Genomic DNA, 18,439 nt, shown 5'->3' on the forward strand with positions numbered 1-18,439 from the left:
GTCCCTGGGGAACCGGCCGCCCTGCCCCAGAGGTGGCTGCATCTCAGCGCCGGGCGAGGGGTCCTCGCGTAACCAGCCGCCCCGCCCCAGAGGTGGGCGTATCTCAGCGCCGGGCGAGGGGTCCTTGGGTAACCGGCCGCCCTGCCCCAGAGGTGGGCGTATCTCAGCGCCGGGCGAGGGGTCCCTGTGTAACCGGCCGCCCCGCCCCAGAGGTGGGCGCATCTCAGCACCGGGCGAGGGGTCCCTGGGTAACCGGCCGCCCTGCCCCAGAGGTGGGCGCGTCTCAGCGCCGGGCGAGGGGTCCCTGTGTAACCGGCCGCCCCGCCCCAGAGGTGGGCGCATCTCAGCACCGGGCGAGGGGTCCCCGGGGAACCGGCCGCCCCGCCCCAGAGGTGGGCGCATCTCAGCGCCGGGCGAGGGGTCCCCGGGTAACCGGCCGCCCCACCCCAGAGGTGGGCGCATCTCAGCGCCGGGCGAGGGGTCCCTGGGGAACCGGCCGCCCCGCCCCAGAGGTGGGCGCGTCTCAGCGCCGGGCGAGGGGTCCCCGTGTAACCAGCCGCCCTGCCCCAGAGGTGGGCACATCTCAGCGCCAGGCGAGGGGTCCCTGGGTAACTGGCCGCCCCATCCCAGAGGTGGGCGCATCTCAGCACCGGGCGAGGGGTCCCTGTGTAACCGGCCGCCCCACCCCAGAGGTGGGCGCATCTCAGTGCCGGGCGAGGGGTCCCCCTCCCGTTCCTGGGACCCAGCCATGCGGTTCTGGTGTCTGGCGCCTCGGCCAATGGGGAGGTAGTGTTGGGCTCTGACGGAGGAATGTAGCCATCCCTCATCCAATCAGCTGCGGCCCTGGGGCTCCCTCCCCCCTTTAACCCCTTCCTCCCTGCTGCCCACTCTCTCTCACGCCCCCCGCACAACCTCCTCCCAGGGCCCAGGTGCCTGGGGTGTGTGTGTGTCTCCCCACTGCACGGGGTCCCCTGGTGTCTATGGGGTGTTGGGGGGGCACTGAGTGTGGTCACCGTGTGCGGGGGGGGGCGGGTGACTGAACAGCCATGAGTACACAATGGAGACATAAACCCAGCTCCCGCCTGCCGCTCCGCCGGTGCCCCTCACTCCCGACCCGCAGCCCCTGCCAGCCCGGCCCTGCCCCCCCCCAGCTCTGCCGGTGCCCCTCACTCCCGACCCGCAGCCCCTGCCAGCCCTGCCCTGCCCCCCCCAGCCCTGCCGGTGCCCCTCACTCCCGCCCCGCAGCCCCTGCCAGCCCGGCCCTGCCCCCCCCCAGCCCTGCCGGTGCCCCTCACTCCCGCCCCGCAGCCCCTGCCAGCCCTGCCCTGCCCCCCCCAGCTCTGCCGGTGCCCCTCACTCCCGACCCGCAGCCCCTGCCAGCCCAGCCCTGCCCCCCCCAGCTCTGCCGGTGCCCCTCACTCCCGACCCGCAGCCCCTGCCAGCCCTGCCCTGCCCCCCCCAGCCCTGCCGGTGCCCCTCACTCCCGACCCGCAGCCCCTGCCAGCCCTGCCCTGCCCCCCCCCAGCTCTGCCGGTGCCCCTCACTCCCGACCCGCAGCCCCTGCCAGCCCAGCCCTGCCCCCCCCCCAGCTCTGCCGGTGCCCCTTACTCCCGACCCGCAGCCCCCCCAGCCCAGCTCTGCCGGTGCCCCTCACTCTCGACCCGCAGCCCCCCCAGCCCAGCCCTGGGCCCCCCAGCTCTGCCCGTGCCCCTCACTCCCGACCCGCAGCCCCTGCCAGCCCTGCCCTCACCCCCCCCGCTCTGCTGGTGCCCCTCACTCCCATCCCCAGTCAGGGACAGGCCTTGTGTTTCTTCAGGCCCCCTGCCCGGTGCGGGGGTGGGGGTTGGGGGCGGGTGTGTCTGTGTATCTATTGCACCAGATTCCCTGAACCCCTTATCTCAGCTCTCCAGAGTCTAACAGTCCTTGGTGTCAAGGTGCAATTTAAGGGCCTGAGGGTCAGCAATGGTGACCTGAGCCCAGCCAAGCTGGCAAGCCGGCCTCCCAGGGGCTGCGGGTCAGGAGTGAGGGGCACCGGCAGAGCTGGGGGCTGCGGGTCGGGAGTGAGGGGCACCGGCAGAGCTGGGAGGGGCAGGACTGGGCTGGTGGGGGGGCTGCGGGTCAAGAGTGAGGGGCACCCATGGGGCTCCGTGCAGCGGGAGGGCTGGCGGGGAATTGTTTATAGTAAATAACGCAGCCCAGACGGGATGGGCTGAGCCTGGCTGGGTCGCGTGAGCCGCCCCGATAGCCATCGGCCACCAAGTCCTTGAACCAGCCGTAAACAGCCGTGGAGGTCATAGGGGAGGGGGGCTGGAATCCTAAAGCAGGTGCCGGTGCCCCTCACTCCGAACGCCCCGCCCCAGCTCTGCTCTGCCGGTGCCCCTCACTCCCGACCCGCAGCCCCCGCTAGCCCAGCCCTACCCCCCGCAATCCCTACCGGTGCCCCTCACTCCCGACCCAAAGCCCCTGCTAGCCCAGCCCTGCCCCCCACAGCTCTGCCAGTGCCCCTCACTCCCGACCCGCAGCCCCTGCCAGCCCAGCCCTGCCCCCCCCAGCTCTGCCGGTGCCCCTCACTCCCGACCCGCAACCCCCCACTAGCCCAGCCCTGCCCCCCCCAGCTCTGCCGGTGCCCCTCACTCCCCACCCGCAGCCCCTGCCAGCCCAGCCCTGCCCCCCCCCCCAGCTCTGCCGGTGCCCCTCACTCCCGACCCGCAGCCCCTGCCAGCCCGGCCCTGCCCCCCCCCCCCAGCTCTGCCGGTGCCCCTCACTCCCGACCCGCAGCCCCTGCTAGCCCTGTCCTGTCGGTGCCCCTCACTCCCGACCCGCAGCCCCTGCCAGCCCAGCTCTGCCCCCCCAAGCTCTGCCAGTGCCCCTCACTCCTGACCCACAGCCCCTGCTAGCCCAGACCTGCCCCCCCCAGCTCTGTGGGTGCCCCTCACTCCTGACCTGCAGCCCCTGCCAGCCCAGCCCTGCCCGTCCCCAGCTCTGCTCTGCCGGCGCCCCTCACTCCCGACCCGCAGCCCCTGCTAGCCCAGCCCTGTCGGTGCCCCTCACTCCCGACCCGCAGCCCCTGCTAGCCCAGCCCTGCCCCCCCCCAGCTCTGCCGGTGCCCCTCACTCCCGACCTGGAATCCCTGCTAGCCCAGCCCCGAGTCCCGCCCGGCCCCGGCTCTCCGGGTTCACGGCAGGTCTTGACGCCGGTTTCCCAGAATGAGGTTTATTCTTAGCTCCCAGCGAGATAAACAATTCGGGGCGACGTATTCCCGGAGCCGCCCCCTCCCCTTCCCACAATCCCCTGACCCCCCCCCAGACATCAGCGGTGACCTCACAAGGGCTCTGCCCTGGCACCACTGCCCCCCCCCACTGGTGAGCCTCTCTCTGCCCCCCAGCACTGCCCCCAATGCTACTTTCCTGCTCCCCCCAGCCCCAAGGACCCCCCTTACACCCTCCAGCCTGGCAGCCCCCCAGAGGGCATGTCTGCAGCCAGGCCGCCCCTCGCCACCCTCCTCCTAGTGGCCCTGAATGTGGGGCTCTACCTTCGCCCCCTGGGGTCCCCCGAAAACACCTGCCTCAGCGTGCAGGGGGTCTGGGCTCTGGGCGAGTGGCAGCGCCTCCTGCTAGCTCCCTTCCACCACCTGGGCTGGGGCCACCTGGGGCTGAACATGGGGGCATTGCTGTGGCTGGGGGCAGGGCTGGAGGGGAGGGTGGGCAGCGCCCGAGCGGGCTGGATCCTGGGGGGCATGACGCTGCTGGGGGGGCTGGTCCATCTCGGGCTGAACGCGGGGCTGGCGGCCGTCCTGCGAGATCCCTGGCGCCGGGAACACTGCGCCGTGGGCTTCTCAGGTAGGGAGCCTAGGCCCAGCTGGGTTGGGACCCAGGAGTCCTGGCTCCCAGCCCCCCCCTCCCCCGCTCTAACCCACCAGCCCCCACTCCCAGAGCCGGGGAGAGAACCCAGGCGTCCTGCTTTACCTATCCGATCCGTCCCCCCCCCTTTTGCAGGGGTCATCTTCTCTCTGGAAGCCATGGAGGGTCTCCTAGCGCCTGTCACCATAGTAACCCTGGGCAGCGTCACCATAACCACCAAATGGCTCTGCCTGGCAGAGTGCTTCACCGTGACCCTCCTGTACCCCAGGTGGGCGCTAGGGGGCGCCATGGGGCAAAGAGCAGGATGGAGGGTTCAGCAGCGGGTGGGGCAGAGGGCGCTGTGGGGCAGGGCAGGGGGTCGGGGAGGAGGTGCTGTGGTGCAGGGTGCAGGGCAGGGGGCTCTGTGGGGCAGGGCAGGGGGCTGTGAGGCAGGGGTCACGGCGGGGCAGGAGGCAGGGCAGAGGGCGCTGTGGGGCAGGGCAGGGGGTGGGGGAGGCGGTGCTGTGGGGCAGGGTGCAGGGCACGGGGCTCTGTGGGGCAGGGCAGGGGGCTGTGAGGCAGGGGTTGCTGTGGGACAGGGGGTGGGGCAGAGGGCGCTGTGGGGCAGGAGGCGGGGCAGGGGTCACGGCGGGGCAGGAGGCAGGGCAGAGGGCGCTGTGGGGCAGGGCAGGGGGTGGGGGAGGAGGTGCTGTGGGGCAAGGCAGGGGGAGCTGTGGGCAGGGTAGGGGTTGCTGTGGGACAGGGGGTGGGGCAGAGGGCGCTGTAGGGGCTGCAGGCAGGGCAGAGGGTGCTGTGGGGCAGGGTGCGGGGTAGGGGTTGCTGTGGGGCAGGGGGTGGGGTAGAGGGCGCTGTAGGGGCTGCAGGCAGGGCAGAGGGTGCTGTGGGGCAGGGTGCGGGGCAGGGGTTGCTGTGGGTCAGGGGGTGGGGTAGAGGACGCTGTGGGGCAAGGCAGGGGATTTGTGGGGCAGGGGCACTGCACTGCCCCACTGTAACCCCCACCTCTTCTCCGCAGCAGCTCCTTGACAGGCCACCTGTCTGGAATGCTGGTGGGCGTGGCTCTGGCGGCCACGCCCCTCGGCTTGGCCACGCCCCTCTCCATTCACTTATGATGGGACCACGACTACAATGGCAGAACCGTCCCCACCCCACCGCCAGGGGGCGCCTGAATCCAAACCCACCCGTGAGTGACAGCACCGCTGGGAGCCCTGTTGGGGCAGGAGGTGGGGCAGGGCAGAGGGCGCTGTGGGGCAGGAGGTGGGGGGGGGTGGTGGTGGTGGTGGTGGGTTAGAGCAACGGGGGGCTGGGAGCTCGGACGCCTGGGTTCTCTCCCCGGCTCTGGGAGGGGAGTGGGGGCTGGTGAGTACAGCAGGGGGGACTGGGAGCCAGGACTCCTGGGTTCTCTGGGAGGGGAGGGGTGTGTGTATCTGTGACGCTGGGTGGCCCAGCAGGCCCCTTGCCCAGCCTGGGGGGGCCCGGTGCAGCAGAGGCTGGAGGGGAGCAGGTGCCCCCCACATCGAACAGCCCGTCTCTCTGTCCCCACAGGCCCAGCCAGAGCCGTCGGAGCTGCCAGCCCCCCAGCCCAGCCCCACGGCACCTGTTTGGTTCCCAGACCTGTTTTGTCAACCTGGGTCTGGTGCTGTTTGTAGGTAAACACGCCCGGCCTGCGACTGAGAGCCCCTCTGTTTCCACTGCACACAGCGGGTGCCTGCCCCACCCCAGGGCGGGGACTGGCTGGCTCAGGGGGGCAGGGGCCTGTCCCCTCTAGGGGGCTCCGGCTCCCACCCAGCCCCAGGGCGGGGACTGGCTGGCTCAGGGGGGTGGGGAATGGGGCAGGGGCCTGTCCCCTCTAGGGGGCGCCGGCTCCCCCCCGGCCCCAGGGTGGGGACTGGCTGGCTCAGGGGGCTGGGGAATGGGGCAGGGGCCTGTCCCCTCTAGGGGGTGCCGGCTCCCCCCCGGCCCCAGGGCAGGGACTGGCGGGCTCAGGGGGCTGGGGAATGGGCTGTCGCACGAGAGAGTGATCCCATGCGTGTGGGAGAGAGCCGGGCAGAGCAAACATCCCCTGTCGCCCCCTGACCCGGGGGCACCGTGTGACACGCCCTGGCGCCACCTGCAGGCAGGGCAGCAATGCCCCGTGTGGCCACATGCATCGGTGTCGTGCAATGAACCACCAAGCGCGTGAGCGGTTGCTGGTGCCAGGCCCAGGGGCGGGCGTGGGGAAAGCAGTGGGGACCCGCTGGCATCACTCAGATAAGGCCAGAGCGCCTGAGATCAGGGTGCAAAGCGTGCTGATTGGCTGAGGGGGCCTGGGAGAGCACAAGAGAAAGCTCAAGTGGGCGTGTGGGAGGGGAAGTGTGTGAGAGTGCACTAGTATGCGAGGGCCAAGGCACAGGGAGAGCTTGCGAGAGGTGACGGGCACATGGGGCGGAGGAGACGTGCGAGGCATTGCAAACCTCCAGAGGCACATGCGGGCAAGAGCATTTGTGCACGCTGAGTCGTGCAAGGGGAGAGAGCAGCAGCCAGGATCACCAGAGAACGTGCGAGAGACGTGCAGTGGCAGCAGGCAGGGCTGGTGCAGAAGCACAAGATTGCAGCAGCGCTTGTGTAGGATCACAAGACACAGCAGGACACACCCTCACAAGCACCTGTGAGATGCAAGCTGCATGCGCACAACTGACCCTAAACACACGCAAGGGTAGGAGTGGGGGAGATGCTAAGCACGTGCCCACCCTGTCATGAAGCAAGGACATTTGTATGCACGCTCCCACACGCACAGGATTGCACGCGCTTGTGAGTGCATCAGTGCTCACATTCTTGGGGCCTAACAGCGCACGAGCGCATTAGCAGGCAAGCTCATTGCAGGCCACACAACTACAGGCATGTGTGAGATCACAAGCACACTGCATTCACAATCACAGGCGGCCACACAGGGTCAGAAGGGCATGCACGGGGTCACAAGCATGCTGCACGCAACATCACAAGTGCACATGCTGGATCACAAGCGCACTGCATGCAAAAGCAGAGGCGGATGCACAGGGTCACAAGCGCACTGCATGCAAAATCACAAGCGCACATGCCAGATCACAAGCGCATGATCACAAGCGCAACCGCCTGCGAAATCACAAGCGCACGCACAGAGTCTCAAATGGGGCCCAGCGCATTAGCGGGCCGCCCTCAGCCCGCCAGGCGCCGCTGGATTGGGAGCCACAGCCAGGGCGCCTGGGCAGGGGGCACAGAAGTGGGGGGTGCCAGGAGGGCTGGCAGGGGGCTCGGGTCCCCCCCCCACAGAGGACGGCAGCCACAAAGGTCCAATATAGATTTTATAGAGCGATCTCGAGAGAACCATTTCCAGCGCCAAAAACATCTCTATATATTAAAAAGATCATTCACTTTTCTCTCAGAAAAATACTGCCAGCGTGGCCCCTTGTTCCGGGGGGGGACAGGGGACAAAGCATGGCCCCCCCACAACCAGGAGGGGGTGTGAAGCTGAGCGAGGGGATATTTGTCCAAAGCAGCAGTGGGGGGTGATCTCCCACGGGGGGGGGGGGGAATGCCCATTGGCAGCAGCATTTGGGGGCGTCCTGGGGATGGAGGGGCAGGAACAAGATCCCAAGAGGAGAGGAAACTGACAAAGAAATTAGCAAATGGTGGGGCAGGAGGGAGCCAGGACGCCGGGGTTCTCTCCCCGGCTCTGGGAGGGGAGTGGGGGCTGGTGGGTCAGAGCAGGAGGGGCTGGGAGCCAGGACGCCTGGGTTCTCTCCCCGGCTCTGGGAGGGGAGTGGGGGCTGGTGGATTAGAGCGGGGGGGCTGTGAGCCAGGACTCCTGGGTTCTCTCCCCAGCGCTTGCAGCAGAGGGGGGCTGCCCTCGGTGCAGGCCTGGTGTAGATCGGGGTCCCCCTCCCCGCTGAGTGCACGCCGTCAGGGGGGCAGTCCATGCTGGGGATGCTGTTTTGGGGCTGGAATCTGGGGCGCCCAGGGGCTACGGCTAGCCCCCCAATAGGGGAGGGGGGCAGTAATTCGAGGGCCAGCAGCCCGTGAGGCAGAGCCGGGGGGGCTGAAGGCCGGGCCAGGTTCCTCCATCCCTGTCTCGGGAGTAGGGGGGCTGGAATGCAGGAGGCTGCGACGAAGCAACTGGCCAAGGATGGGGTGACAGCAGGGGGGAGGGGTAGTGAGGAGCCAGGACTCCTGGGTTCCACCCCACGAGGAGGGGCCGGGGCTGCACTGTTAGTGGGTCTGGGTGGGGAGAATCTCACTCAGGCAGAGCCTAGACCGGGGTGGGGTCAGAGCGGCTCAGAAGGGGACAGCCCAGCCCCCCAGGGCTCCCAGCCCCCCAGAGCAGAGCCCCCAGGGCTCCCAGCCCCTCTTGCTTGGGAGGAGAAGCAGAGAGGGCTCCTCTTCCCAGCATGCATTGCTGCCCCACCTCCAGCTCCCCTAGGGTTCCCCTCTGGACCACAAGGCCCGGCAGAATCCCAAACCCCGCTTAAGAGCCAGCTAACCCCCGACCCACATTCCCGCCCCCTCCACTTTCCCAGCATGCCCTGCTGAAAAATCCCCACCGAGACTAGAAGTCCCAGAATGCCTCGGTGCTGGGCCCAGAACTGCTCTCCTCGGGGCCGGTTCCCTTAGAAGCCATTGCAGTAGTTAAAGCACGTGTTCCAGCCCATCCCCACGGCGTCAGGGCTGCACAGCCAGAAGCCGGCGCGGGGCGGGTGTGGGGATGGGCACTTCCAGCCCAGAGCAGCCGTCCGGGCACCTCGCTATAAGAAGGGGTTGGTGGCTGGATGCTTGATGACGAAGGGCGGGGACGGAGCTGCCGTCTGGGGGGACAAAGGGGGGTTAGGGAGACTGGGCACAGGCGGCAGCAGACAGACGGATGGCTGTAACTGCTCACACAGTCAGACACCAATGCCCATCGGATCCCCGACTCGTACCCCACAACCAGCCCAGACCCCAGGTCCAAGGCTGCTTGTCAGCCGGGCCCCACAGAGAGGGAGTGGGGCACCGCCCATGGGTGAATGGAGTCGACACAGGGGCCGAGGAATGCAGAAACCAGCAAGGAGGGCGCCACACTGTGTGGATGATGGGACAGATCTGATCTGAGTGACTGGGTGAGTCAGCAGAGCGGCTCTGCCCTAGGGAAACGATGCTGGGACCTGGCGCTCCAGCTTCGCTGTGGGGCTGTAGCCGGAACCCCCTGGAAAGCAGGGGAAGACGCCAAACGCCGGGAGGGCCCCACTGCAACCCGACCGGCTGGGAATGGGATGGTCCTCACCATGAAGGGATTGGTGGAGATCCCGACCGGCTGCCCCAACTGGGCTGCAGCAAACCCATCAAAACTGGAACCTGCAGGGGGAGAGACGAGCTGGCAGAGAACCCAGGAGTCCTGGCTCCCAGCCCCCCCTGCTCTGACCCACCAGCCCCTGATCCCCTCCCAGAGCTGGGGAGAGAACCCAGCCCCCCCACTCTAACCCACCAGCCCCCACTCCCGTCCCAGAGCCGGGGAGAGAACCCAGGCATCCTGGCTCCCAGCCCCCCCCGCTCTAACCACCAACCCCACTCCCGTCCCAGCACCGGGGAGAGAACCCAGGCGTCCAGGGCGGGGGCTCACCTGGCACAGTGCCGTTGGGCTGGAAGGGGTTGGTGTTGGGCCGGGCGGGCGGGGCGGCAGGCGGGGCGAAGGGGTTGGCGTAGGCTGGAAGAGAGGGTGGCACGGGAGAGGTGGCTCATTGCTACTGGCTGCCGACGGGCGTTAGAGCCCCCCCGGGCCAAAGCAAAAGCCACCTACCCCCGTAGGCGGGCACGGGGCCGGGCGGGGGCAGGGCCGCCGGCTGGCTCAGGCTCCCGAAGAGGCTGCGGAGGAGAGAGACGGTGTTAGCCAATCAGAGTGGGCCACCCACAATGCACCTGGTTTCCCCACGGTCCTGAGCCAGGGGCCGACCAGTCTCCTGGGGTCCCCCGGCCCAGGGGCCACCGGGGGTGTGTGTGTGTGTGTCTCCGGAGAGGGAGTTAATACCTGCTGGGTGCTCCGCCCATGTCCGGGATCCCACTGCTAGGGTGGCTGGAGGGGGAGGCGCCGAAGCCGCTCACCTGAGCACCCCCTGCTGGCACAGAAGGGAACAGCGCAGTCACCCCCGCCAAGGCGCACACCCTCCCTCTGGGAGTCGGGGCAGTGGGTGCAGGTTGCCCCCAGGCTGACCCGGCCCCACTTCACCCATCACCTGGGAGAGGCCAGGGAGCAGCGCCGGCTCCCCCGGTGCCCATGCCAGGCACCGCTGCACTCTTCAGGGGAACATTATTTCTATATTCACTCCCAACTAAACTCAAATTGATTTTCCCTGTCCTGAGCCTGCAGCCAACTCCACATGCTGGGGAGAGAACCCAGGAGTCCAGGCTCCCGGCCCCACCGCTCTAACCCACCAGCCCCCACTGCCCTCCCAGAGCTGGGCAGAGAACCCAGGAGTCCTGGCTCCTAAGTCCCATATCCCAAGGGAGAAGCAAACCACGATCATTATCTCACCAAAGCTGTAACCGCCTGGGACTGTCCGACTGGCTGGAAACAGGAAGCAGAAAGCAAAGGATTAAAGCAAGAGAGATCCCAGGGGAGCCCCACCCTCCTCCCAGCTAGGGGGACCCCAGGACTTGGGAGCAGGGAATGGGGACAGTCCCCCAGAAATACCCACCCAAAGAGGGGCAGCAGGGGAAGATCCCCACATGGGGCAACCATTCACCCGCACATTCCCAGCTGAGATAGACTAATGGTTGGCCCATTCTCATGAGCCGGGGAGAGAACCCAGGAGTCCTGGCCGCACCCCTGCTCTAACCACTAGACTGCGTGTCGCTGCTCTCTGATGCAGCGTTCACGTCAAGGAAGGCCCGGGCAGCGGGCGGGGCAGGGGGAGCGTTACCTGCGGCTGTCGGCTGCGTGTGGAATGGCACCGACGCCCCTCCAAATGCCGACGCTACTGGGCTGCACCCAAAGGCATCAAAATTGGCAAAGGCAGCATGGGCTGGAGTCTGGCCTGGGAAGGACACAAGAGGTCAGCCAGCTCCCAGCCTGCACTACCCAGTATCATCAGGTGGGGGCCTCGCTAGCTCAGAGCTCTATGGTCAGCCAGCTCCCAGCCTGCACTACCCAGTATGACCACGTGGGGGCCTCGCTAGCTCAGTGCTCTATGGTCAGCCAGCTCCCAGCCTGCACTACCCAGTATGACCACGTGGGGGCCTCGCTAGCTCAGTGCTCTATGGTCAGCCAGCTCCCAGCCTGCACTACCCAGTATCACCACATGGGGGCCTCGCTAGCTCAGCGCTCTATGGTCAGCCATCTCCCAGCCTGCACTACCCAGTATCACCACATGGGGGCCTCGCTAGCTCAGAGCTCTATGGTCAGCCAGCTCCCAGCCTGCACTACCCAGTATGACCACGTGGGGGCCTCGCTAGCTCAGTGCTCTATGGTCAGCCAGCTCCCAGCCTGCACTACCCAGTATCACCACGTGGGGGCCTCGCTAGCTCAGCGCTCTATGGTCAGCCAGCTCCCAGCCTGCACTACCCAGTATCACCACGTGGGGGCCTCGCTAGCTCAGCGCTCTATGGTCAGCCAGCTCCCAGCCTGCACTACCCAGTATCACCATGTGGGGGCCTCGCTAGCTCAGAGCTCTAATTGCCCAACTCCCAGACTGTACTATCGAGCATCACGTGTCTCTCTAGCCGAGAGCTCTATGGTGCCTCCCAGCTTGCACTACCCAGTATCACCACATGGAGGCGCCGCTCTAGCTGCTCACATTAGCGCTGTATGGCTGGCGCGGGCAGGGAGCAGCTGGTCCTGTGGCTCCGCTGCCCCCCATACTTACCCGGGAAGGCAGGGAACATGGCGAAGGCGGGGGCCGGCTGGGGGGCGGCGAAAGGGTCCCCGCCTATATCCGCCAGGAGGTCCGTGCTGGCTTTCTTGGCCGGCTGGGAGGTGCGCTGGTGCGGCAGGCGGGGCTGGCCCAAGCTCTGAGAGACACAACTGGTAACAGGCCTGGGGCCATGGCGTCCTGGCTCCCACCTCCGCCCCGCCCGCTCTAACCACCAGACCAGAGCCGGGGAGAGAACCCAGGAGTCCTGGCTCTCAGCTCCCCCGCTTTAACCACCAGCTCCCACTCCCCTCCCGGCACCGGGGAGAGAACCCAGGAGTCCTGGCTCCCAACCCCCCCCGTTCTAACCCACCAGCTCCCACTCCCCTCCCAGCGCCGGGGAGAGAACCCAGGAGTCCTGGCTCCCAACCCCCCCCGTTCTAACCCACCAGCTCCCACTCCCCTCCCAGCGCTGGGGATAGAACCCAGGAGTCCTGGCTCCCAGCCCCCCCTGTTCTAACCCACCAGCCCCCACTCCCCTCCCAGCGCCAGGGAGAGAACCCAGGAGTCCTGGCTCCCAGCCCCCCCTGTTCTAACCCACCAGCTCCCACTCCCCTCCCAGAGTTGGGGAGAGAACCCAGGAGTCCTGGCTTACCCGGCTGGATCCGGCAGCTGTGAGGAGCGCTCCTGAGTCCCCTAGAAGGGTCTGCTGGGGCTTCACCTCTGGGGTGGAGCTCTGGCTGGCCAGGGAGGTGGCTCCCCTGGCTTGATCCGACGAGACGTACCTGCAGGGGGAGCCAGAAAGACATATTGCCAGCACCAGCCACAGAGACAGCCACACCCGCTACCACGGTCAGAGAACCTTGGGGGCCTACAAAAATAGGATGACATCAGGATTGGAGCAGCCAGGACTCCTGGGTTCTCTTCCCGGCTCTCGGGTACGTCAAGGAGCAGGAACTGTGTCCCTCCACTGCACCCATGGGAGGGGCTGAAGAAGGGTGAGGCCCAGTTTGCGGGGAACCAGGGACAGCCCCCTCCCCTCCCGACCCCACTCGTCCGCCACTCCGCTTTTACCATCGCTTCTTCTCATATTTCTCCTGCAAGAACTCCTTCACTTTCTGCGGGTCCCTGGAGTCTGGGAGCAGCGACGTGCGGGGATCAAAGGAGCCCAGCCAAACCTTCCGGCAGGCCTAGAGCCAGCAAGGCTTTGTTAGACAAAGGAGGCAGAGCCAGGACTCCTGGGTTCTCTCCCCAGCTCTGGGAGGGGAGTGGGGGCTGGTGGGTTACAGCAGGGGGGGCTGGGAGCCAGGACTCCTGGGTTCTCTCCCCGGCTCTGGGAGGGGAGTGGGGCTGGTGGGTTAGAGCAGGGGGGGCTGGGAGCCAGGACTCCTGGGTTCTCTCCCCAGCTCTGGGAGGGGAGTGGGGGCTGGTGGGTTAGAGCAGGGAGGGCTGGGAGCCAGGACTCCTGGGTTCTCTCCCCAGCTCTGGGAGGGGCGTGGGGGCTGGTGGGTTAGAGCAGGGAGGGCTGGGAACCAGGACTCCTGGGTTCTCTCCCCAGCTCTGGGAGGGGAGGGGGGGCTGGTGGGTTAGAGCAGGAGGGGCTGGGAGCCAGGACTCCTGGGTTCTCTCCCCAGCACTGGGAGGGGAGTGGGGGCTGGTGGGTTAGAGCAGGGGGGGCTGGGAGCCAGGACTCCTGGGTTCTCTCCCCAGCACTGGGAGGGGAGTGGGGGCTGGTGGGTTAGAGCAGGGGGGACTGGGAGCCAGGACTCCTGGGTTCTCTCCCCGGCTCTGGGAGGGGCGTGGGGGCTGGTGGCTTACAGAAGGGGGCCTGGGAGCCAGGACTCCTGGGTTCTATGTGCAGTGAGCTCTCAGCTCGGCACTGGCGTAACACAGAAAATCAAGGCCCGTCCCTGGCCTCTCACCTCATTGCCGTGGGCCTGCAGGAACAGCACCTCGGGCTCGGTGAAGGTGGTCATGGAAATGGATTTGACGCGGTGCGGGGGGTTCAGGCCCCGGCTGTAACAGAGACAAGGATTACGGCTCTGCCTTTCCCGCCGGCCCGAGGGGCCAGCAGGGCTCTGGGACTGGGAGGACCTGGCCAGACGCCCCCTCCCTGAGCCGGGGACAGAACCCAGGCGTCCTGGTTTCCAGGCCACGCGCTCAAGGAGAATCAGGCCGAGGCCTGGGAAGTCCCAAGGCGCCCCGTGCCCCGGTCCTGCCCCCCTCGGCAGCGCCCGCATTGCCCACTGCGTTAGGAGCCATTCAGCAGGTGAGCTGCAGCGCGGGGGCTGGGGGCGCCAGGGCGCCAGCGTGAGACCCCCCCATGGAGAAGGCAGGAGGATCGCCCCCAGCAGGAGCCCCCCCGCCCCCCTGTGAGGTGGGATCAGACTGGCGCTGAGCTGAGGGTGGGACACGAAGCCCCGCCCCCTCCCAGCGCCCACAAACTGCCCGTGCAAACGAAGCCCCGCCCCCAATCAACCCGCGAACACGAAGCCCCGCCCCCACTGACAGCGGCCCCGAGCAGCGCGCGCGCGCGTAGCCCCGCCCCCTGCCCGTAGCCCCGCCCCCACTGACAGCGGCCCCGAGCAGCGCGCGCGCGAAGCCCCGCCCCCACTCAGAGCGCGCCCGAGCAGCCCGGCGCGCGCAGCCCCGCCCCCTACCAGTAGCCCCGCCCCCACTCACAGCGCGCCCGAGCAGCCCGCGCGCGAAGCCCCGCCCCCACTGACAGCACGCCCGAGCAGCCCCGCCCCCAGTCACAGCGCGCCCGAGCAGCCCGCGCGCGAAGCCCCGCCCCCACTGACAGCGCGCCCGAGCAGCCCGCGCGCGAAGCCCCGCCCCCACTGACAGCGCGCCCGAGCAGCCCCGCCCCCTGCCCGTAGCCCCGCCCCCACTCACAGCGCGCCCGAAGCCCCGCCCCCTGCCCGTAGCCCCGCCCCCACTCACAGCGCGCCCGAGCAGCCCGCGCGCGCAGCCCCGCCCCCACTCACAGCGCGCCCGAAGCCCCGCCCCCTGCCCGTAGCCCCGCCCCCACTCACAGCGCGCCGGAGCAGCCCGTGCACACGAAGCTGCCCAGCGTGATGTCCACGTAGGTGACGCCGCGCTGGCCGCACTCGAAGCAGAGGCGATTGCCGGGCCCGGAGCCCACCAGGTCCCTGACGCGGCGGGACCAGACCTCGGACTCCGCGTCTCGCGGGGCGCCGGGCTTCCTGCCTCCGGACCCGGCCGCCATCAGCCCCCGCCCCTCCCGCCTGCTGTCAGCGGGGCCGCGCCGCCCGAGCGCACTGCGCAGGCGCCAGCTCTCCTCTTCCGCGCCAAGGGCGTGCGCAGCCGTCCCAGCCCCCGGTTCCGTTAGTCGCCAGTGCGCCTGCGCCGCGAATCCGCCCTCACTGGTTCGCCACAGCGCACGCTGTACCGCCCCGTTCGACTGCGCCTGCGTTTGACGGGTGGGGCGGCACGTGCCGCCATCTTGCTTTGCTATTGCGCCTGCGCCACTTCCCGCGCGCTCCTCTTCTGCGCATGCCCCAGAGGAGGCCTTCCCGTTCCCTCACTTTTTTTAAGGCGCATGCGCCAACTTCTGAGGCGCGAAGCAGCCCTCACCCTGCCACTTAGCGGCGGGGCACGCGGCCGCAACGACGTGCGCGCGCATCACCAACCGCCCCCGCGCCCGTTCCAACCGCCGTTCCCGCCAAAACAGCCCCCCAGCCCGCCCCCCAGCAACCCAGAGGCTCCCAGCGCCGCCCCCCAGAGCTTCCCACCCGAGCCCCCGGGGCCTCCCCCCAGTGGGGTCCCCCGCCCCCCCCAGAGACCCAGGGCCCCCAGCCCTGCCCCCCAGATCCCCCCCAGCCCCTACCCCCTAGAGATCCAGAGCCCCCCCCACCAAGGCCCCCCGAAAGGGGGGCCCAGCCCTTCCCCCCAGGGGCCCCCCACCAGGGCCCCCAGCCCTGCCCCCCAGATCCCACCCCTCTTGGGCCCCCAGCCCCTCCTCCCTAGAGATCCAGGGCCCCCAGCCCTGCCCCCCAGAGCCACCCCACTGGGGCATGCAGCCCCTCCTCCCTAGAGATCCAGGGCCCCCAGCCCTGCCCCCCAGAGCCACCCCACTGGGGCATGCAGCCCCTCCTCCCTAGAGATCCAGGGCCCCCAGCCCTGCCCCCCAGAGCCACCCCACTGGGGCATGCAGCCCCTCCTCCCTAGAGATCCAGGGCCCCCAGCCCTGCCCCCCAGAGCCACCCCACTGGGGCATGCAGCCCCTCCTCCCTAGAGATCCAGGGCCCCCAGCCCTGCCCCCCAGAGCCACCCCACTGGGGCATGCAGCCCCTCCTCCCCAGAGATCCAGGGCCCCCAGCCATGTCCCCCAGAGCCACCCCACCGGGGCATGCAGCCCCTCCTCCCTAGAGATCCAGGGCCCCCAGCCCTGCCCCCCAGAGCCACCCCACTGGGGCATGCAGCCCCTCCTCCCTAGAGATCCAGGGCCCCCAGCCATGTCCCCCACCGGGACCCAGGCCCGGTGCTGGATGCGTTTGCGACAGTGCTGGGAAGCCTGGCCTGTGTCCCCCGTCGCGCTCGGAGCAGTACGGAGACGTAAGTTGTCTGGAGCGATGCTCCGCAGACTGATTTCACACCTGGAGCTCCTGGATCCTTCTTCGCTTTCTGCCCCCAATCAACTGCTGTAGAGGGTTGTAGGTTTATAACGCACAGCCAGACTTCTGCCTCCCCCCAGAGGTGGCTGCACGCTAGCACTGTCCATCTATAAACAGCTGTTGTAGGGTGACCAGACAGCAAGTGTGAAAAATCGGGACGGGGGTGGGGGGTAATAGGAGCCTATATAAAAAAAAGTCCCAAAAATCGGGACAGTCCCTATAAAATTGGGACATCTGGTCACTCTAGTTGTACCTCACCCCAGAGGCCGCCGCACCTCAGCGCTAGGCGACGGATCCCTGTATAAACCGCCTCCCCACCCCAGAGACAGTTGCATCTCAGCACGAATGAAGGGATCTCCATATAACCAGCTGCCCTGCCCCAGAGGTGGGTGCATCTCTCGTATCGATGTATAACCAGCCCTCTCCCCCCCCCCCCCCGGGTTGGTGCTTTATCTCAGCACAGGGCAAGGGGTTCTTATTTATAAAGCATCTCTGGGGTTGTTTTTCAATCCAAACCTGCCTTGGAAGTGTAAGAGATTCGTTGGGAAAACCACAATCAGCCCGGCAGTTTTCTTTGGAGACGGAAAGACACCAAGGCGGACTGAACGCTTCACACGTTTGCGGCGTTAGATCTTGCAGCCCCAAATTTGCAAGGGGGTGGAGTAGGCGTGGTGGAAACATGCGAACCCTGCTAATGAGCCTGTTTGAAGGGGATTCTTGCCAAAAGTGTGCCCGCTCCTTGTTTCACTCGCTTGCTGTCATTCTGGGCTCCAGTCCCATCTGGGATATTGCGTCCTGCTCTGGGCAAAAGCAATGGACACTTCTGGAGTCCAGAGAAGAAGAAGAAGCAATGATTACAGTCAGTGACTGGTTGGTTAATTAATGCTCCCATTTATAGCCTTGGGCCCGGTGTGCAGATTAGCCTGACGCGAGTACCTCAGTTCCCAGAGCAGTGGAAAGATCAAGCCTACGATCAGTGTCAGCCAAAGGGGGGGGGGTGCAGGGAAACTGAGGTGGGATGGAAGGGATCCCCCCAGTTTGTTCTGCCTGAGCCAGCCACCGTGGGTCCTCCAGTGCGCTGTCCTCACCCATTTACATGTGTATCTGTCTCCCCACCCCCACGCGTCTGATTGAAATTCATCGCCAGGCTGCTAGTCCACGTCTCTCCAGGCAGTGTTCTTGGGAAAATGAGGCGTTCTGGGGAGTGAGGGAAGGCGTGTGATTGAAACACGCTGGGCTGGTGGCGTGTTGGAGGGACATCCCCGTGAAACCGTGACTTCCCCGCGAACGGCACTCATGTCATAGCACAAGAGCTGCCCTGGGCTCCGCTCCCGTGCACGCCTGCAGCCCTTGCTCACGTGCGGCAGTGCTGTTAACCCCAGCTGCTTGGGCCGAGGTGAACTATCCTGCGCCTAAGACACACAGCGATCACGCTGTTAAAAGCGCACCTTCTTCTGCAGGGAAGACCAAACCTATATAACTGGACAGGCCTAACAGTCCCCAGAACTGGAGAGATGGATACTAGAACACTGCATTTGGTTCTGGTGTCCCTGTTTTAAATAGGATGTTAAAAACTCAGAGTGCGTGGTAGAAACAAGCCACCAAAAAGTTATTCAAGATCAGGAGGAAATGCCTTCGACCCAAGGAGCTCGATCTGTTTAGCTTATCAAAAAGAATGAGAAGTGACTGTGGTGTCTAGCAACTACACACCACACCACAGAAACACCAACCCAGGAACCAATCCCTGTAGCAAACCTCATTGCCTACTCTGTCCCCATATCTACTCTGGCGACACCATCAGAGGACCCAACCACATCAGCCACACCATCAAGGGCTCATTCACCTGCATGTCTACTAATGTGATATGTGCCAGCAATGCCCCTCTGGCCAAACCGGACAGTCCCTACGTAAAAGAATAAATGGACACAAATCCGACATCAGGAATGGGAAGATACAGAAGCCAGTAAGTGAACACTTCAATCTCCCTGGACATTCTATAACAGTTTTAAAACTAACTTCAGAAACAGACTTCGAAGAGAAACTGCAGGACTAAAATTCATTTGCAAATGTAACCCCATTAATTTGGGTTTGACTAGGGACTGGGAGTGGCTGG

At 66.6% G+C, this 18,439-nt stretch overlaps 2 protein-coding genes across 8 annotated transcripts; one reads left to right on the forward strand and one right to left on the reverse strand.

Moving 5' to 3' along the window:
- Positions 1 to 119: 119 nt before the first annotated feature.
- LOC122174775 (uncharacterized) lies at positions 120 to 7,482 on the forward strand. Of its 6 annotated transcripts, none has more exons than XM_065570504.1 (3): positions 120 to 3,839; positions 3,996 to 5,080; positions 5,403 to 7,482. In XM_065570504.1, the coding sequence occupies exon 1, from the start codon at positions 1,047 to 1,049 to the stop codon at positions 2,187 to 2,189; it is 1,143 nt and encodes a 380-aa protein (XP_065426576.1). In that variant the 5' UTR covers positions 120 to 1,046; the 3' UTR covers positions 2,190 to 3,839; positions 3,996 to 5,080; positions 5,403 to 7,482. The 6 variants fall into 6 exon arrangements, with proteins under 6 accessions (XP_065426576.1, XP_065426574.1, XP_065426575.1 ...); XM_065570502.1 differs by having other exon boundaries at positions 3,996 to 5,040; XM_065570503.1 differs by having other exon boundaries at positions 3,996 to 4,128; positions 4,873 to 7,482.
- On the reverse strand, positions 7,160 to 15,140 carry LOC135972160 (arf-GAP domain and FG repeat-containing protein 2-like). Of its 2 annotated transcripts, none has more exons than XM_065570500.1 (12): positions 14,725 to 15,140; positions 13,612 to 13,705; positions 12,764 to 12,879; positions 12,345 to 12,474; positions 11,705 to 11,849; positions 10,763 to 10,876; positions 10,375 to 10,407; positions 9,871 to 9,958; positions 9,643 to 9,707; positions 9,466 to 9,549; positions 9,130 to 9,200; positions 7,160 to 8,674 (listed from the first exon to the last, which is right to left on the reverse strand). In XM_065570500.1, the coding sequence occupies exons 1-12, from the start codon at positions 14,916 to 14,918 to the stop codon at positions 8,615 to 8,617; spliced, it is 1,194 nt and encodes a 397-aa protein (XP_065426572.1). In that variant the 5' UTR covers positions 14,919 to 15,140; the 3' UTR covers positions 7,160 to 8,614. The 2 variants fall into 2 exon arrangements, with proteins under 2 accessions (XP_065426572.1, XP_065426571.1); XM_065570499.1 differs by having other exon boundaries at positions 9,871 to 9,955; positions 14,725 to 15,139.
- Between the last annotated feature and the right edge of the window lie 3,299 nt (positions 15,141 to 18,439).

Source organism: Chrysemys picta, chromosome 16 (assembly GCF_011386835.1).
Source record: "Chrysemys picta bellii isolate R12L10 chromosome 16, ASM1138683v2, whole genome shotgun sequence".
Lineage (NCBI taxonomy): Eukaryota > Metazoa > Chordata > Testudines > Emydidae > Chrysemys > Chrysemys picta.

Coding starts and splice junctions, on each gene's coding strand:
- LOC122174775 (XM_065570501.1), top strand. CDS start 1,047: ATGAGTACACAATGGAGACATAAACCCAGCTCCCGCCTGCCGCTCCGC.
- LOC135972160 (XM_065570500.1), bottom strand. CDS start 14,918: ATGGCGGCCGGGTCCGGAGGCAGGAAGCCCGGCGCCCCGCGAGACGCG. Junction 13,706..14,724: donor ACGGGCTGCTCCGGCGCGCT/GTGAGTGGGGGC, acceptor TCTCTGTTACAG/CCGGGGCCTGAACCCCCCGC. Junction 9,959..10,374: donor CCCAGGCGGTTACAGCTTTG/GTGAGATAATGA, acceptor CTTCTGTGCCAG/CAGGGGGTGCTCAGGTGAGC.